Source organism: Osmerus mordax, chromosome 3 (assembly GCF_038355195.1).
Source record: "Osmerus mordax isolate fOsmMor3 chromosome 3, fOsmMor3.pri, whole genome shotgun sequence".
Lineage (NCBI taxonomy): Eukaryota > Metazoa > Chordata > Actinopteri > Osmeriformes > Osmeridae > Osmerus > Osmerus mordax.
In genome coordinates this window covers 11,422,826-11,443,284 of record NC_090052.1, presented here as the reverse complement: position 1 = coordinate 11,443,284, position 20,459 = coordinate 11,422,826, and the positions used below count along the sequence as shown (strand labels likewise).

Sequence of the window (20,459 nt, the reverse complement as noted above, 5' to 3'; positions counted from 1 at the left end):
GTGTGTTTTAAGCAATAAGTCATTTGAGTCAGTGTGGTCCCTTGGCCTTGTTGAAGAGGCCAACAGCGGAAGGGAAGAAACTGTTTTTGTGGCGTGAGGTATTGGTCCTGATAGACCGCAGCCTTCTGCCGGAGGGGAGTGACTGAAACAGGGAGTGTCCAGGGTGGGAGGAGTCGGCCACAATCTTCCTCGCTCGCCTCAGGGTCCTCGAGGTGTGCAGGTCCTCGAGGGTAGGCAGATTGCAGCCAATCACCTTCTCAGCAGTACGGATGATACGCTGCAGTCTGCTCTTGTCCTTGGCAGTGGCAGCAGCGTACCAGACGGTGATGGAGGAGGTGAGGATGGACTCAATGATGGCTGAGTAGAAGTGCACCATCATTGTCTTTGGCAGGTTGAACTTCTTCAGCTGCCGAAGGAAGTACATCCTCTGTTGTGCTTTCTTGATGAGGGAGCTGATGTTCAGTTCCCACTTGAGGTCCTGGGAGAGGATAGTGCCCAGGAAGCGGAAGGACTCCACAGTGTTGACTGGGGAGTCACACAGGGTGATGGGGGTGAGTGGGGCTGTGTTCCTCCTGAAGTCCACAACCATCTCCACTGTCTTAAGAGCATTGAGCTCTAAGTTGTTCTGGCTGCACCAGGTCACCAGGTTGGCCGCTTCCCACCTATAATCAGACTCGTCTCCACCAGAGATGAGCCCAATAAGGGTGGTGTCGTCCGCAAACTTCAGGAGTTTGACGGACGGATGACTGGAGGTGCAACTGTTGGTGTACAGGGAGAAGAGCAGAGGAGAAAGGACGCAGCCCTGAGGTGATCCGGTGCTGATGGACCGGGAGTCAGAGACTTGTGTTCCCAGCTTAACGCACTGCTTCCTGTCAGACAGGAAGTCTGTGATCCACCTGCAGGTGGAATCAGGCACGTTCAGCTGGGAGAGCTTGTCCTGAAGCAGGGCGGGGATGATGGTGTTGAAGGCAGAGCTGAAGTCCACAAACAGGATCCTGGCATAGGATGCTGGGGAGTCCAGGTGCTGTAGGGTGAAGTGGAGGGCCATGTTAACTGCATCGTCCACAGACCTGTTGGCTCTGTAGGCAAACTGCAGGGGGTCCAGTAGAGGGTCAGTGATGGATTTAAGGTGTGCCAGCACCAGGCGCTCGAAAGACTTCATTACCACAGAGGTCAGGGCGACGGGTCTGTAGTCATTATGTCCTGTTGGCCTTGGCTTTTTGGGCACAGGGATGATGGTGGAGGACTTGAGACAGGCTGGCACATGGCATGTCTCAAGGGAGGTGTTAAAGATGTGGGTAAACACCGGAGACAGCTGGTCAGCGCAGTGCTTGAGGGTGGCTGGAGAGACAGAGTCCGGCCCAGCTGCTTTGCGGGGGTTCTGCCTCTTGAAAAGTCTGTTAACTTCACCCTCCTGAATGGAGAGAGTCGTCACTGTAGAGGGGGGGAGGTGGGAGGCCTCCTGGGTGGGAAGGGGTAGTTCAAGACTGTCCAATTGTCTTTCAAATCTGCAGTAGAACTCATTCAGGTCGTTGGCCAGGCGGGAGTCGTTAGTGGAGTGGGGGGCTCTGGGCTTGTAGTTGGTAATTTGCCTGAGCCCTCTCCAGACAGAAGCAGAGTCGTTTGCAGAGAATTGGTGTTTTAGCCTCTCTGAGTACAGTCGTTTAGCCTCCCTCACCGCCTTGCTAAACCTGTTCTTTGACTCCTTGAAACTGTCTTTGTCCCCACTCCTAAACGCGGCCTCTTTCTCTGACCTCAACCTTCTGAGTTTAGCTGTAAACCAGGGTTTGTCGTTGTTGTAGCTTACCCTGGTGCGTGTTGGTATACAGCAGTCCTCACAGAAGCTGATGTATGATGTCACAGCCTCTGTGAGCTCATCCAGACTATTGGTAGCAGTCGTGAACATGTCCCAGTCAGTGCAGTCCAAGCACGCCCGCAGATCCTCCATAGCTTCACTGGTCCACTGTTTTGATGTCCTCACAGCAGGCTTACAGCGCTTTAGCTTCTGCCTGTATGCAGGAATCAGGTGGACCATGGCGTGGTCAGAGTGACCCAGTGCTGCTCGGGGGACCGCAAGGTATGCTTTGCTGATTGTAGAGTAGCAGTGATCCAGGGTGTTTCCTTCTCTGGTAGGGCATTTGATGAATTGTCTATATTTTGGGAGTTCTTGAGTGAGATTGCCTTTGTTAAAGTCGCCTAGCACAATAACCAAGGAATCCGGATTTTCATGCTCCACACTCAGTATCTGGCTGGCGAGCACACGTTGAGCCTCGTTAACGCTAGCCTGCGGAGGCATGTAGACGCCAACCAGAATGAATGATGCAAACTCTCGTGGCGAGTAAAAAGATCTACAGTTAATAAAAAATGATTCCAGATCAGGAGAACAGTGCTGCAGAATCACTGTCACATCTTCACACCAGCCACTGTTAATGTAAAAACAAATACCACCGCCTTTCGTTTTGCCAGAGAGCACAGGGTTACGATCCGCTCTCAGCAGTTTGAAACCTGCTAGCTGTAGCGCAGAGTCTGGGATCAGTTCACTCAGCCATGTCTCCGTAAAGCACAAAACGGAAGATGAATGAAAGTCTCTGTTTTTCCACACCAGTAGCTGAAGTTCATCCAGTTTGTTGCTCAGTGAACGCACGTTGGAGAGAAATATCCCCGGTAACGCTGTGCGTGCCCCACGCCGACGGAGTCGCACCAGAGCACCGGCTCGTTTGCCTCTCCTACGGCGCTTCGCTGCTAGGACAAAGCCGAGGGTGGCTTTGACTATAATTCCCACTAATTCCGCCGCTGGAAGCAGAAAAGTGGGAAATAAATCCACAGGAGTTGTAGTCCTGATGTTTAGAAGTACTTCTCTAGTTAGAGAACCCCGGAAATCTTGGCAGAACACTGAATTAACAGACAAAACAAGACAAAAAAGGGCGCACCTAACGACCGAGGCAGCCATCATCGGCGCCATCTTGGATTCTACTGGTTCTTGGTGATACAAAAGACAGTTCAAGTGACTCTCCTCCTCTCTTCTCCTCTCCTCCTCTCTTCTCTCATGTTTATAAATGCCACTCTGCTCCAACTGGCCACCCTCTGCATCCTAAACATTCTGGTGTGGACTGGTTTGAGTGTGTCTTATTTTTAGAAGTGGGGCTGTGTGAGTGTGTGCATGCACATGTGTGTGCAATGTGTGACTGACAGAGTCTACTTGTCAGTCAAAACAAATGAGGCAATGAAGTAGTAGCTCAGTCACTGTTTGGCATATACATCATCCCCCCCACACCCCCCAATCAGATAACATTTGCAACTGTGTGGATACCAGGGGGCACACTGTGTTCTCCAACGAATCTGCTTGTTAGGGAAAATAGACCATTGCTCAGAGATAGAAGTGACATTTTGTGTGTCTGTGTGTGTGTGGGGGGGATGTGAGGGTTGAGGCAGATTAGGCCGTTGCCTAGAAAGGAAATGACATAATGGGGATTGTGAAGCCCTGTGTTCTGTGTGTACCCTGTACTCTGGATGAGAGCGTCTGCTAAATGACTAAATGTACCCTATTGTGAAGCTGGAGGCAGAAAATATAATCTCCCCTCCTTTCTTCTCTCCCTCCCTCTTTTCTCTCTCTTTCATATTCCACCCTCTTTTCTCTCTCTTTTCCCTTGTTCCCCATTGGCCTCTCTGTCTGTTAATCCTCCTCTCCCTACGCTAATGTTAAATCTGTTGACTATAAGCATTCATGACATTCATGACCGCCTTTTATTTCATGACTAATTTGTAATGAGAAGGTAATGTGGTTTTTTTTTTCTACAAAAAAAACGTACTGTGAAATCTCTATCCATTATGTCCGAGCAAATTCCAGCTTCCAGTATAACTAAGGTGAACAAGCTAACCTTTTCAGAACCTACGAATAAATCCTGTTATCTAAAAAAAATAACATTAGATGGCCTCTCCAAAAATGAGTGCCTCATCTTCACAAGCGGCTTTCATTTTTGTACAAAATATGAAAGAAGTACAGCCTACGGTAAGTCAGTAACACAGTCAGCCCAGATGACCAAACACATAGTTCAAGGTACATGCTAACTTCTCAATAAAGAATGTACAGCCAGGAGAAATATCCTGGCCGGGTTTTGGTCATGTTCTGAATGCTGTAAAGAAGCTGACATAAAGGAATGTACAATGTATATGTTACATTTAAACATGGAGTAAAACAAAAGACCAGGATCATGGACAAGCAGTCAAACCAATACTTGACTCTCCCAAGAGTCAAGTATAGAAAACCAACAGGACGTCAAAGTCCATATCTGAAATCCTGAATCCTAAATATACAAGCTTAAACAACGTGTTTTTGTACTATGATTTGATTGCATGTGTCTTACCATAGAGGCTGTATTTTCCGCCTGCAGCAAATGTACAGTATGTGTGTCTGTGTATTGGTGTATTTACGCATCGCCCTATTGATAAGTGTGAGAGGTTTCGCTGAATCTGATTATATAGTAAGCCGCAGGGCTCTTCTCTGGGAGTAGAAACATGCACACACACACGTTTCCAATGCTATGAACATTCTCCTGTGAAAGTGGTTTGCGTTGCAAGGCAAAAACTGCTTTAACACGCTGGGAGTGAATAGCTAACAGATGTTTGACTAACCAAACCACAACATCCTGCAAGTGACACTTAGAGAGACCCATCTCTCTCATTCTTTCCTTCTCTCTCTCACTCTCTCCCTCTGTCTCCTTCTCTCTATTTCCTTTTTCCTCTCACTCCTTTTCTCTCCCTGTCTCTCTTTTTCTCTCTCCCTGTCCTCTCTTCTCCCTCTTTCCTTCTCTATCTGTTCCTCATTTTCTCTCTACCAGTCTCTCTCCCTTTCTGTTTTCATCAGTGTAAAAGAAAATCCCTGTTAAACCACAGTTCTCCTGCTGTCTCTCTTACTGTAATAACCTTCTGACTCATTTATGTCTTTTTATATTTGATAATTCAATATATCTCTCTTTTCTTTCTGTCTCTTTGTTATTTGAATGTTTAACACATTTACAAACCTTGTCCCACAACACTTTTTCTTTGTGTGTGTTTTCAGGATGGTGGAGTACTCGTTGGATCTGCAGAATATCAACCTTTCAGCCATCAGAACAGTCCGGGTTCTCAGACCTCTCAAAGCCATCAACAGAGTTCCCAGTAAGTATCTGTGTGTGAGATTTCAGATGTACTTTAGCAATCTTAAGGACATTTACATTTAATACGCTAGTTCAGTTAGTTAGTTTTATAAAACGTGAAATTGGCGGCCACATCAATTCAGCTGGTATCACGTGTCAGACACGGGATCGCCCCCTAGCGGTTAGATGACACAACCTTTTGTGGACCTCTTTGGAACAGGGTTCCGAGCACCTGTACCAAGTTTGATGTCAATTCAGCAAATATTTCCTGAGATATGATCTCACTTCCTGTTTTGGCGGCTTCATCGCCAACTTTGATCATTTAACGGAAAAACTGTTTTCAAAATCAAAAACCATGTGAAAACGTTTGTGAGGCTTGATCTGAAGATAATTGGTGCCAGATTTTTGCTTATTGCAGCGCCCTTAGAGGTGAAATGACATGACCTATTGGACCTCTTTAGAACAGGGTCCCTAGTCCTTATACCAAATTTGGTGTCAATGCAGTAAAGAGGTGCTGAGATATGACCTCACATCTTTTATGGTGGCTTGGTTGACGACTTTGATTGGCTGTTCCAGTCAAAAGGTTTAGAAAATCTAAAAAACTTGATGTATTTTGTGAGGCTTTGTCTGAAGAGGATCTGTGCCAAATTTGGTGAAGATTGGACAACTTTATAGGAGGGGTAGCGAAAAAACTTTATATTCATTCGAAATGGCGGCCACATCAATTTGGCTGGTATCACAAGTTAATGTGTCAGACACGGGATCTACTAAGACATCACGAGACAAAGGAATCACTTAAATAAGACAAACAAATCAACAGTTATTGGTCAACACACAATCCTGCCTATTGTAGTATATTCAAAATGGCGGCCACATCAATTCGGCCACATCAATTTGATTGGCTGTAACTAACAAACGATTTCGAAAATCAAAAATCCATAGGATAACTTTTGTGAGGCTTGGTCTGAAGATCATCTGTGGCAATTTTGAAGAAGATTCGACAAAAATTGTAGGAAGAGATACGAAAAAACGCTTTTCCTTAACATTCAAAATGGCGGAGAATCTATATAACTGGGTATGACGTCATAGAGTGCGTTGGACTCGTCTTGAGGGAATACAACGATACCCCCCTTAGGGGGGCGAAAATAAACAATAAATAATACTAGAAAAGGCTGTTCCTGCGAAACAGCAGTGAGAATGCTGAAAACCTGAATGGTGATAGCTGACCATGCTAAAAAAGCTGAAAATAGTGAAAATTTTGTAGAAAGTTATAAGCTGAAGCTTCAAAGCTAAATGACTAAATGTAAATGTAAAGCAACCGAAAGGTATTTTTGAAAGGGGCTGGAGCAGCATTCCAACAATGATTTGAAAGGATTTACCATTACTTTTAAAGGGAGAATAATTTGCACAAAAACCTTAATATTTATTTAAGTATAAAAGTGAGAAATGAGAAAATATCCGCAAGCTGAAAGCTGAAATTAATTTAAAAAATGTGTGAGTCACACAAAAGAGGCAGTGTGGAAGCTGAACTGCATCATCTTAACAAAGCTAAGAGCTAAAATAGCCTACAATGCGGGAGAAGCTGAAAGCTGAACTGTTAAACAGAAGAAGAACTAGGCTAGCTAGTCGTAACTAGAATATTATCGTTTTAACAGATGAAATTATAGTTGGGATAGTATTAGCAGTAGCAGATGTAGCCTACCATTGAGTGCGTTTACTCGGCTTTCTTAGTAGGATTCAATGTGTTGATGGAATGAAACATACAGCAGTAGGGCCGATACAGGAAGACACGGCGACACTTTGTTGCAGAAGGATGATGGTGCAAGTTTTGTCCGTGGAGCATACAACGATTAATAAAAAAGAATCATGTAGACGCGTTTATTGAGTAATCGCATAACTAATCACACATGTAAACAGAGTAATCGTATTATTGGCAAACCTACAATTGCTAGTAAACGGGTTTCTCATGGTCAAGTAAACGCACCAATCACCTGTGTGAGAGACTGAGTGGTGCGTGTTGATGAAGAAAGTGTTTTGTCCGTCCCTTCATAAACGGAGTGACTAAGTTCAGTTAAGTTCTGGATTTTAATACGTATTTATCAATCTGCAGATTGGGAGACAAAACCAGTCTTCTGACCATAAATGACAACACAACACCAAGCTTAGGTCTCAACCAGGTCTCTCTCCGCTCCGAAAGCCGGAGGACCATCTTTTATAGGGCACAAGAATGTAAACATAGATTGTGACAGTCAGGCAGGAATGACGTTACAACAGTCTCAGAGAAAAAGATTCACTGCTCCCAACACATGACAACTCTCACACTAGAGTTCATAGTTGGAGCTCTCCTTGTAGTCATGACAAGGACCGTTTAGCCAGTACTTTCTCCTGACCCCGAACATCTATTAACCTGACACATAGACACAATATACTGTTATTAATAGCAAGCTTACATGATAAACGTACTAACTAGTATCCAATGACTAGTTCTATTGATTAGTGATTAATGTAAGCACACAGGAAATCCCAATTTCTTCCACAGTCCCCCCTTTTGACGTTTAATGTCAACACAACAAACAAGTTTCATAACATTTCAAAACCTTAACAATCAAACAATACTTTATCTGCTACTACTCAGCACAGCATACATGATTATAGGATTTGAAGAAGTATTAGGTAGTACCCATCAGGTGAAAAGTACAAAGTCCATGAAGTGAATAACATAATGTTTAGCTCTCTAGCTAGGGCACCCAGAAATGACCTTAACGCTCCTTCTATTTTCCTTGTTACCATGCAACTTCAAAGTTGCATGGTATTATACACTTTGGTGATATTGTGACCTCCGATTCGTCCTAGTAACAAAGGCACCCCCTAGGACCCCACAAAAGAACTAGCTTATAGCTATTCACTTCATAAGCAAACAGCATTATGACAGTTTATCAATGATACCAGAAACAGAGGCATATTTCTCTCCTGGACATAATCAAGGGTCATGCTCTCATGAGCTCAACACAGCATGGTATAGATCAAACACTGTTCATAAATTCAGATTATTTCAAACAGTATAAAAGTAATAAAGTAACCACTATCTTTAATTATTGTTCACCGATCTGTGGTTAAGGACAGATCTATTCAGATTGCACACAGCATTGTATATCAGTTGGAAAATAGAAGGAGGCAAATGGCCATCTTTATTACATTGGCAAAATAGTCACTTGGTACTTGAGATTACATATCCGACATATCAATCATTCCCAGGGCAATAAAGTAATCATCAGTCTTGCTTGCTTTTGTCTGAGGCTTGATTTGGGCTACCATAATCTTACTGGCAGCCTTCCGAGAGCCTACTGCACAGCACTGTACACAGCAGGCAGTACACATCTTCCAAGCACAAACCACAATCAGCACAACAACGATTAACATGCCCAATCCAGTGATTCCCATTTGAATGATAGTCGAAAAGAAACCCCCCACAGAGGAGGTCAGCCAGTCAGCAAAATTCCAAGCTTCAGGTTCCCCCAAAGCTGAAATTATGTTTTAATGTGAGCAGCCATACTTGTGATATTTGCAGATTCATCGTGGATAAAAGTACAACAGTCATGACCTATCACAGCACAGGTACCTCCCTGAGCTGACAACAGATAATCCAGTGCCATTCGGTTCTGTAGCACTACCTGCCTCATGGCCTTCATCTCAGAAGCAACCGCAGTTAAGGCGTCGGCTGTCTCATTACCAATGGACTCCAACCCTACTGCTAAGCTCCTAATATCTATAAAGGCAGTGATGACACCATACACAGGGAGAATGGCAGCTGATAACGTGAAAAGTGACTGTGTACTATTGAATCTACGTGAGGTGATCCCAGCTTCTTAGCATCTGCATTAATAATACTTCTCTTGTGGCGGTGCCACCATTGTTTGGGCAAGGGGTGCAGAGGCAACCCATCTACAGGTCTGAGGGCTCCTACAATAAACCCAACGTGTTCCTGACCAGTTGGCTGGCAGGAAATAATAAGCACTCTTACCACATACCCACATGGTGCCATTGTTAGCTGCATGAGGCACTAAAAATTGATCTGTTGTTATACTTATCGGTTCACCTTCAACAGGCAAATCAGACAAATTTGTATAAGCATATGTAGACACAGTATGGTTACACGTGCTGTTCCCCAGTGCCTTCCCTGTCCCGTTATGAGTCAGACATAACCAAGCAGGTGGAGCATAGGCTAACCACAATGGGGGTGAATAGGTAACCCCTTTAGGAATATGTCGCTTGTGTATAGTAACATTTTTCACATTCAACCCAATACAAGGCCACCTCCATATCTCACACATATCTGCCTTAAAGAGTGGGACCGCTATCCAAGGATAGGTTCCTGCGTGTTGGGGAATCATACCACACACCCAACCAGAACCATTTCCTCTCATTTTCCGTGCAGTCGTTTTGGCGGTTTTTAGGAAGGTGTTGTCTTCATGTGTACTCCAAGGTGATGGGTGTCAATGTTCAAATCAGTTTCTTTGGGAGCATGTAATAATGACTCTGGTAGTGGCTCATGTCTGCGATACCTGTGGACTTGTGCGTCCGGTATCAGTAAATGTCTGTCAGGTGTGTGCGTCAGTTTATCTGTGGATGTCATCTCTCGTCGTAGCTCAGGCAGCGGCCTCGGTTTCCTTGAAACAACCGAGGGCCTCCGCCACAGTATCCTCTCGTTCCCGTTCTGGGTGCTGTCATCTGCTTCATGAATCACACATGGGGGAGAGAGGCATGGTAGCAACAGCAGCCCCTCTCTGGCTTTCTCCACATGTGACTCACCTTTCGACGTCTTCAACACCTCCGGGTGGGTGCTCTTTGGGACCTCCTTCTCGGCGCCCCTGGATTGGAGTGCTGGATGGCGGGGTCCTGGTTCTGGCTCAAATCGGTCCGCTGGACTGGAACCTGCTCCCGGATCAGCCGCTGCGAACGGGTCTCCACCCCCCTTGGTGTACTCCCGGAGGAGTAACCCAGTGGGGATGAGACAAATGACAAGTTGGAGGAGGTTCCATTTGGAGGTGCACCTGCTCCTCCACCGGCCCCTGGCTCTCCGTCGGGACCCTCCACCGTGTTGTTCGGTGGAGGGGCCGTTTTGCAGTGTGTTGCATGGATCCATGTCGGACGACCCTCCACTTTCACCGCTGTGTGAGTCACCAAGAGAACCAGGTATGGACCGGTCCATCTCGGTGAGAGGGCAGTCCTCCGTTTGTGCACTTTCACGTACACATAGTCTCCCGGTTGATAAAGATGACATGGCTCCCCAGCGGGTTCAGGCAGGGCAGCTTTCACCTGTGAATGCACAACCCTTGCTGCTCTAGTTAGGGCATAACAAAAGTTTAACATTGTATCATCCATCTGGTGGATATCCATCTGTTTCAATGATAGTGGGGGAGAGACAGGCAATCTCATTGGTCTCCCTAAAACTATCTCGTGTGGAGAAAGTCCATTCCTCCGCTGGGGAGTAGATCTCATGGCCATAAGAGCTAGTGGGAGTGCATCAGGCCATTTGAGGCCAGTCTCTTCACATATCTTGGCTAGTTTGTTTTTCAAAGTTCCATTTTGCCTCTCCACTGCCCCCACAGACTGTGGGTGGTAGGGACAGTGGAAATGCTGGTTGATCTGGAGCGCTTTACAAAGTTCCTGAACAATTTGACCTGAGAAATGTGAACCTCTATCACTGGACAGTCTTGTGGGGATCCCATATCTACAGATCACATCTCTCATGAGAATCTTGGCTACCGTGGTAGCATCAGCTTTCCGACATGGATAGGCTTCTACCCATTTCGAGAACATGTCAACAATTACAAGCACATACTCAAAATTACAACACTTGTTCATCTGAATAAAATCAATTTGTAAATGCATAAAAGGACCACTTGGTGGCGGGTGGGCTGCGTCTCTTCTCTTTGGTCCCTTTCCGGGATTATGCTGCTGGCAGGTATGGCACTGAGCACAATGTTGCTCAGCCTTTGTGGAAAAACCAGGTGCAAACCAATCAGTATTTACTATTGAGACCATACCCCCCTTGCTCGTATGGGTACACTGTGCGCCATGCGAGCTAACCAAGGGACCAATGCACGTGGCGCCACCATGCGGCCGTCGGGGTGGCTCCACATTGCCGAAGTTGGATCCTTCACACAGCCAACGGATAACCAACCATCCCTCTCAGTGTTATCAGCAGCGGCTTGAAGGTCCGCCACATCATGAAGAGAGGGAGTGTGTGTTTCCGGTTGCTGAGACACAGAAAGAGGATTTGGCCGCAGCCTTTGCTGCTAAATCAGCTCTAGCATTTCCTCTTGAAACATCATCTGTATTGTTAGTATGAGCCTCACACTTAACAATAGCTAGCTTTGTCGGTAGTAGTATTGCAGATAACTAATTATCAATCATCTTTCCATTCTTGATTGCTCCACCTGAGGAGTTAATGAAACCTCTTTCTCGCCATATGGCACCAAAATCATGAGTAACTCCAAATCCATACCTCGAGTCCGTGTAAATATTTACAACCTTGCCTTCTGACAAACAACATGCCCTTGTCAATGCAAACAACTCTGCCTGCTGTGCAGTGCATTGTGGAGATAGTTTACCAGATTCGAATGTCTCACTGTCCGTGCAGACCGCATATCCGGAGTTTAGGGAGCCATCCCATGCTCGGGACGAAGATCCATCTACGTACAACACAAGTTCAGCATTATCCATAGGTTTGTCAAACAAATCAGGTCTGGGTGTTAGCACTTTATCGAAAACCATCTCACAGTCATGTGGTTCACCATCATCAGGGGTGGGCAACAATGAAGCTGGATTCAATGGGGAGCATCTATGGATCGTAATTTTACTTTGAGTCAACAAAATCAATTCATACTTTGTGGCTCTGGTGGCTGATAGGTGTTGAGTTTTGGTGCGTAACAGAAGAGCACTTACTGCGTGAGGAACCATCACTGCCAAGGGCGACCCCAGCACTATATCTGTAGTTGCTTCCACACATGTTGCCGCAGCACAGACTGCTCGTAAGCACGGGGGGAAACCTGCTGCCACAGTATCTAAAGAAGAAGAACATTTTGTAGAAATAGGCTGAAGCTTCAAAACGCCCGAAAGGTATTTTTGAAAGGGGCAGGAGCTGGACGAAGGCATAAAACTACAGAAAAGAGAAGAACAATGCAAAAAGAGAAATAATTCAGAAGAATTTGAAAATTTAGTAGAAAGTCATTTGCTCAGGTTTCAAATTGGTCTGAAATGTATTTTAGAGAGGACCTAGAGCTAACTGATTAAAATGCTGCTGCAAATTATTATTACTATTGTGGGTAGTAAATAAGATCATGCTACATCTAACCAGCGGATCATCTTGCAAGTGTGTCAAAGTGGTATTTTTACAGACTGTATTAACACCGTAGGCGTGAATAATGCATGCATAGTGATTGTCGTCCATCTGTAGCCGAAGCTAAGCTAGAGAGAGGATGCAATGGGAGACTTTCTACAGTAAGCCATATCTACTGCTTCAAATTGAAAACGGAGACCATCTTTTGATTAAAGACAAGTTCCTTAACCTCTGTTGTCAATATCGCCAATGAAAAGTAAATACTCTTCAGTTACGAAGCATTTGTTTGTAGCTAGGTAACGAATATTATGTCTGGAAAAACGTAGCTAGCTATGTGACCTGGTTTCGCCATATGATGACAGTCGTAGTGTCACTAGAATGGCCATAGCAAAAGATCATATTTAAAATCTGTCTGCTGTTTGAAGGATTCAAATGTCTTTTTGTGTCTATTCCAATAAGTAATGATGTTATTCTATGACACAAATCTGTGTTCTAGAAAGAGTGGTCTGGAGTCGCAGAGGTCCGATAATATCAGCTTTAATGCAGCAGTTGGAAATCAACAAGTACAGAGCTCTGGGGTTGTCTAAGTTTCCCTACCCGCAACAGAGTTTGGGCTGGTTCACGAAGTCCAACTGGCTATCTTTCCCTGCCCCAGCATATAATATACAGTGCAATTAACACAGAGAGATGAAAAGAGGGTTGAGCTTGTTCTCTCGTGCATCAGGGAGTTGTTCTTGCCTCCGCGTCCCACCTGCTCGGGTGCCATCTCCACCCAGATTCAAGGTTGTTTCTGAAAATGAAAAGATAGACACAAAGAACAGCCTGCTTCCCACACTCAGTGTGAGACCCAATGTTTAAGCCTGGGCACACTTCTAAGTTCATAACTTTAATAAGCACAATGCATAACTTTAATAAGCACAATATATTCTTTAAGACATGCCTCCTTCATAAATCCTGTTGTTATATTCACTCGTGCACAGTGCCCGTGATGCATTCAGTGATTAAAATGCCACACATATTAATAACTGGGATCATAGTTAGTTGTGCCTGATATGCAGCTGGTGATTACAGTTCTAGAATATGTGTTGTAATGTATTATACATTCTTTAATCCCTCTTTTGATCTCTGAAAACACCAGAGATCAATCAACATAGCCCGGACCAACCACCGCCTCCTCGTCCTGGTCAGCCAGCCCCAGCAACGGCATTTGGAACCCCTTCGTCGGCTTATCCTCAGCCGAGACAATGATCCTGTTACACAGGGACCTGATACATGGGATACAGCAACAGTCATGTTGATATTGATATAGCACACTCTTAAGTAAAATAGCGGAAACCTTCTTAGTCCAGTACAATTCTAGTGTGGTCAAGCAGTATCACTCTTGGCCTAGTCGTAACCCTCTTTGCCGGACTCTCACATTCGTAGCAATAGCAAAAGGTTCACTGGCCCTTCTCCACCAACTCCTGCAACGTACAACTGGATTCTGGAGCAGCACAACACATGCTCCACTGGTACCTCGTACTTCCTTTCCCCAGCACCCTTAGGGCGTGCAAGGTTCTCTCGATGACCTTGAATGGTCCTGTCCATAAATGTACAACAGGCTTCCCCGAACATCGGATGATGTATAGGGGCAGGTGGGGCAGGGTCTCCAGGGGAATGGGGCCTTAGAACAGGGGTTAGGTAGTCAGACCCGCCGGTCTGACTCGTCCTGAAGCAGAAAAGAGTTACAGTCCCAGCATCACCTTATCTCCCATGATCAAGCAGTAACTGAGTCAAATGAGATGCGAACAGTCGAACACCAATGATTAAACACAGATATTGAAATCAAGAACCCATTTAAGGATTTAAAGTGGATATTTTTGAAGTTCAAATAAATCCCTCCTTTCACACCCTTTTAGGGTGTGACAACAAACACAAATTTAAAAATATCCCATTACTGATTACACAATGTTGGCATACAAATCAACAATAATGATGAGACTATGCAGCGTTATGGCCAAGTGGTGTGGACACACTGGACACAGTGGGAAAACCCTAATGATGATATAGGGGAAAACCCACCGTCACTCCACAGAGTGGACATTCGACATCCATGTATCCACGGCAGACCTGGACATGCTCACAGGCCCCCTTCACCACATACATACAACTTCAGCCAAGCTTTTAGAATTGTAATAAAATAAACTAAATTCGAAACAAATAGAAAAACCAGAAATTAGACAGGATATTTTAAAGATTTCATAAGATCCCTCCTTTCATTGATAACTTTAATCAATACCCAATCTCCTCGTTTGACTCCTCCACTCTTTGGTTTACTGCTTCACCTGGAACAGAATTTAGCAGAAGACATCTCTTTTCTAGTTAGCATTTTTTATAAAATTGGTTAACCATTTGATTCGCCTCTTCATCATGCTATGTGAAAGGTTTAAGTTGTGGTATTACATATGATCTCCAATAAATCAATTCAAATGGTGTTATGCATCTGGTATAGGACTGGGAAATATTTCAATTCACTGTAAACATATCTATATAATTAGAAGGCAGTATTGACTCTTCAGTTTTCTTATTGTTGAGCAAACACATGAAACAGCATCTAATAAGACAGTATCATCATTTGATAGTCAACTCCTATTAGTCATGCCTAGAAATTACAATCTGTTTCTTTGTTCCCTTCTTTAGAAAACCAACTGTTAGTCTAATTTCTTTCACTTCAAAAAACCTTTTCTGTCTTTTAAAACAGTTAAGTTTAAGACCAATATTGTTTTAGATTCTCTATTTTACCAAATCACACCTCTTTTTATCAAAGATATGATAAAAGCAATTTTCATCATGCCAAACCTGAATCCGTATGCTTCTTAAATGAAATATAAACCAAATAATGTTCTTAATGTAGCTATTAACCAAACATTTTTCCCAACTATATTTTCTATAAAGGTCAGATAGGTAGAACTTCATAACTCGTTTTGCTGCAGTTCAAAACGAGCCAATTAGCTCAAACCATCATAACCACAATTTATCAGACTTGATGAGTCTTCCCAAATTATTTCAGAACTGAATGTTATAATAACCCTCTTCATAATACATTATCACAGCCTAACTGTTTATCCCAAACAGTATGCCAGGCTCTGATAAAACTCTCAAATAAAACTTAAAACCAAATTACAATTAAACTCCAAATAAAAGTACATTTAGTTATTTTCTCTTTCTCATTTTTAACCAAATTATATCTAATACCTTTATCAAAACTCTTAAAAACCCTAGATTTTACTATTTTGACTTAAAATGTTATCCCATATACCTTCAAAGTATATTCATAGTTTCCTCTTCAAAACACCAGTGTTTAAACCAATCATCTCTTCACATCCACAAAAAGTTCTTGTTTTATTTCATAACCTTCCATGATCCTCTCTAAACCAATCCTTTATGTAACTTTCCAATTGCTTCCTCATAATTTTTCACATACATTTCCTCAAACCATTCTTTGACCAACACAGCTGTTTAGCGTTTACCGTCTATTCACTTAATTTTGCTCTAGTATAACTCTTCCAATTGTATTAGAACCTATTTATAAACCAGGGGTATACCCTCTGGGATAACCTTTGTAAGATCTCAACGTAACTGACTCTTTTAGCCCCCACCTTTCTCCAACTCTCCTCGGGATTTCTTTAACTTCTTGGTCAAAGGAAAAAACACACCACACTCCTCTCTATTTTTATTAAACTCAATCTGACTCCCCACAAATAGACAGTGTTCAGGGATTCTAACCCTTGGAGAGGACTCTAACCTCCCCTTGGACAAGACAACGAGTTTAGGGACTCTAACCCCTGGAGAGGACTCTAACCTCCCCTTGGACAAGACAACGAGTTTAGGGACTCTAACCCCTGGAGAGGACTCTAACCTCCCCTTGGACAAGACAACGAGTTTAGGGACTCTAACCCCTGGAGAGGACTCTAACCTCCCCTTGGACAAGACAACGAATTTAGGGACTCTAACCCCTGGAGAGGACTCTAACCTCCCCTTGGACAAGACAACGAATTTAGGGACTCTAACCCCTGGAGAGGACTCTAACCTCCCCTTGGACAAGACAACGAATTTAGGGACTCTAACCCCTGGAGAGGACTCTAACCTCCCCTTGGACAAGACAACGAATTTAGGGACTCTAACCCCTGGAGAGGACTCTAACCTCCCCTTGGACAAGACAACGAATTTAGGGACTCTAACCCCTGGAGAGGACTCTAACCTCCCCTTGGACAAGACAACGAATTTAGGGACTCTAACCCCTGGAGAGGACTCTAACCTCCCCTTGGACAAGACAACGAGTTTAGGGACTCTAACCCCTGGAGAGGACTCTAACCTCCCCTTGGACAAGGACAACGAATTTAGGGACTCTAACCCCTGGAGAGGACTCTAACCTCCCCTTGGACAAGGACAACGAATTTAGGGACTCTAACCCCTGGAGAGGACTCTAACCTCCCCTTGGACAAGGACAACGAGTTTAGGGACTCTAACCCCTGGAGAGGACTCTAGCCTCCCCTTGGACAAGGACAACGAGTTTAGGGACTCTAACCCCTGGAGAGGACTCTAACCTCCCCTTGGACAAAGACAACGAGGAAACACGGTTGATTTCCCACCACTGTTGGTCTGATTAGGTACGATGAAACATAGTAATCGTCTAAATTTGGTTCTCAGTTCCGAATAGCAGTACTTTGAATTAACAGGTGTCTGCTTACCTTTTTTTATGTTGAGGCCTCTGACGATTACGTCTGTCTCCTCGCACCGGTGTATGGGTCTCTCCCCCGATCCGTCGGTCGGGCCGGAACCCTCTGGACTCCCTCTTTTCAGCGTCGGGGTCACCAGTTGAAGGATTCAAATGTCTTTTTGTGTCTATTCCAATAAGTAATGATGTTATTCTATGACACAAATCTGTGTTCTAGAAAGAGTGGTCTGGAGTCGCAGAGGTCCGATAATATCAACTTTAATGCAGCAGTTGGAAATCAACAAGTACAGAGCTCTGGGGTTGTCTAAGTTTCCCTACCCGCAACAGAGTTTGGGCTGGTTCACGAAGTCCAACTGGCTATCTTTCCCTGCCCCAGCATATAATATACAGTGCAATTAACACAGAGAGATGAAAAGAGGGTTGAGCTTGTTCTCTCGTGCATCAGGGAGTTGTTCTTGCCTCCGCGTCCCACCTGCTCGGGTGCCATCTCCACCCAGATTCAAGGTTGTTTCTGAAAATGAAAAGATAGACACAAAGAACAGCCTGCTTCCCACACTCAGTGTGAGACCCAATGTTTAAGCCTGGGCACACTTCTAAGTTCATAACTTTAATAAGCACAATGCATAACTTTAATAAGCACAATATATTCTTTAAGACATGCCTCCTTCATAAATCCTGTTGTTATATTCACTCGTGCACAGTGCCCGTGATGCATTCAGTGATTAAAATGCCACACATATTAATAACTGGGATCATAGTTAGTGTCGTGCCTGATATGCAGCTGGTGATTACAGTTCTAGAATATGTGTTGTAATGTATTATACATTCTTTATGTTCTACATTGCCCACACAATTCAACTCTAACATGGCCTGTATCTTGTATCGAAAGTGCTCGAAAATTAGCTCGTCTAATGTATGGTGGACTGAGAACATATTTGTTAGTCAAAGCAGAGCGAGCGGATGTCGTGGGAGAATTCCTACTGTGTTACATTTACTGCTTCAAATTGAAAACGGAGAGGATATTTAGAGTAAAGACAATTTACTTAACATCTGTGTTCAATATCGTCAATTAAAAGTAAAAACTTTCCAGTTACGAAGCGTTTGTTCGTAGGATTAACGCCAGCTGCAGCAAACACATGCCCCAGCCCCCATGCCCCACAATAAGAAGTTGAATAAAGATTCAAAGAACAATACTTGGAATGCTGAAGCAGCATTCCAACAATAAAGAGAAACAGGAAAACAATAGGAACAATAGGAATATTTCTCACAAATATATATGTGAGATAACAATGGTTGTGCTCGCCGAAGGTGTGAGCACACCCAAATATATATGTGAGAGAACAAAGGTTGTGCTCTCGCCACCCAATAAGAACTAGAGAGGATACAATTTCTGGGGAAATTGTAGGGTGTGCTTGCTTGCGTCGGTTGCACAGGGGTCCGTTTTTTAATGACATTTTTACAACTGATATTTCTGTATATTTTATATAAAAATGCATAGGGCCTACTTATTATTTATAAAGATTACATAGATTTAAAAGCATCTTTTTTTGCTGCTCATTTACAACTCAAAATACGAGTGAAGTGTAGAATGAAATAGATGTCTTCTCATTTCCCCTGCAAGAGGCAGCCTCACAGTTGAATCAAAACGAATTAATTTGGCAGACCGGTGTAAAAAAAATTGACCTAATCTCTATGATTTAAACGTCCTTTTAAGTTTTTCCCTTCTCGTGCTATTTTCAGGCATTTAGCCTACTCATATTGCATTCATTCATGAATAAAGAACCCCCTTTGAAGATTATTCTATGACAAGGGGCGGTTTTAGGCATGGGCGGACCGGGCAGCCGCCCGGGGCGGCATTTTTTTCATGTCACATGGGGGGCGCACAAGCATCAAATAAATAAATAAAAATCTCTGCGCAGCGAAGCGGTTTTCTCTTTTCTATCATTTCACTGTGTGGGGAATTGTCAAATTGGCGCCCCCTTCAGGCAGCTGCAGGCACCCCTGCTTGCTGAGAAGGTGCTGTGCACAGAAGCTGTGTGAAAAAAGGGGAGGGGGACAGACAGCTCACCTGACTGGGTCTCCCAAATGGAACGGACAGGGGGGGGTCCACTGTATAGTGCAATACTCTAAATTAGTGGGATAAAGTCAGTTGCACCTCGACTTTCTTCCAAATAACGCACATTTACATTTAGTCATTTAGCAGACGCTCTTATCCAGAGCGACTTACTGTAAGTACAGGGACATTCCCCCGAGGCAAGTAGGGTGAAGTGCCTTGCCCACGGACACAACGTCATTTGGCACGGCCGGGAATCGAACTGACAACCTTCAGATTACTAGCCCGATTCCCTAACCGTTTAGCCACCTGACTCCCTTTCATTCATTATATTATAAATATAGGCCTAAAGTTCCTGCACATTTTTGTTTTTTTTAATTGTGTGAAATGGCTAATAAAAATATGTAACACAACGATTGTGTGAATTGGTTTAGTCTTGACTTCTGGTCGTGAGTGACAGTATTGGGGGGATGGGAAATCTGTTGACTGTTGAGTGCCAAAGAAGATGGACAGGAAAAGGTCAAGTAAGCCATCAGGTGCCCAATTTCGAAGAAGAGGAGAAACGAGAAAAGATAAAGGTATGCAAATATGTCTCTGTATGATTATTACGGTATCCATGTCATGAATGAAGGGCTAATGTTAATTGGTGGGTATAGGCTAACTCTTACGTTTGTTAGCCTTTTTGCTATGATGCTTGCTATGCAACAACAATATTTCGGTTTTAACTCAACAAACACGAGATAACATTTCACCATAATAGTGTGCTTTGCAACAAAACTGTTACAAGTTCAGTTATTATTTATTTTCATTATTTAGGTTAGGCCCTGTAATTAGCCAACGGAATTTTCAAATCTGTAGGTAGTTTCAAAGACGAACATTTGCTATTTGCTACAACTATATTTCGTGACAAAGTATAGTTTAACGTCATAACTAAAAGTGTTCCTCCCTGAAAGTTATATTAATATAGCATGTAATAACAGACATTTAGCGTGTAAGGGCATGTTTATGTAACCCTCCTATTATGTTTGGTGTCAATTTGACCCCAGGCTGGTTTAGCTGTATAGAACATAATCGGCCATAACAGCCTTTTGATTTCAATTTCAGGGGCACTTCTAAAATATTTTGGAGCATCATCTGCCACTGGTCAGGATGAGCCATCTACCTCATCAGCTACAGAGGCCTCTCCTGGAATGGTCTCAACCCTTCAGGATG

General features: G+C 43.8%; 1 protein-coding gene across 1 annotated transcript in view; it reads left to right on the top strand.

Moving 5' to 3' along the window:
• Window positions 1-20,459, top strand: part of cacna1ia (calcium voltage-gated channel subunit alpha1 Ia) — a 275,083-nt gene that overhangs the window by 83,987 nt on the left and 170,637 nt on the right. Inside the window, exon 4 of the mRNA XM_067233031.1 lies at window positions 5,060-5,157. Within this exon, the coding sequence (XP_067089132.1) occupies window positions 5,060-5,157 (98 nt within the window). The remainder of the gene's footprint in view (window positions 1-5,059; window positions 5,158-20,459) is intronic.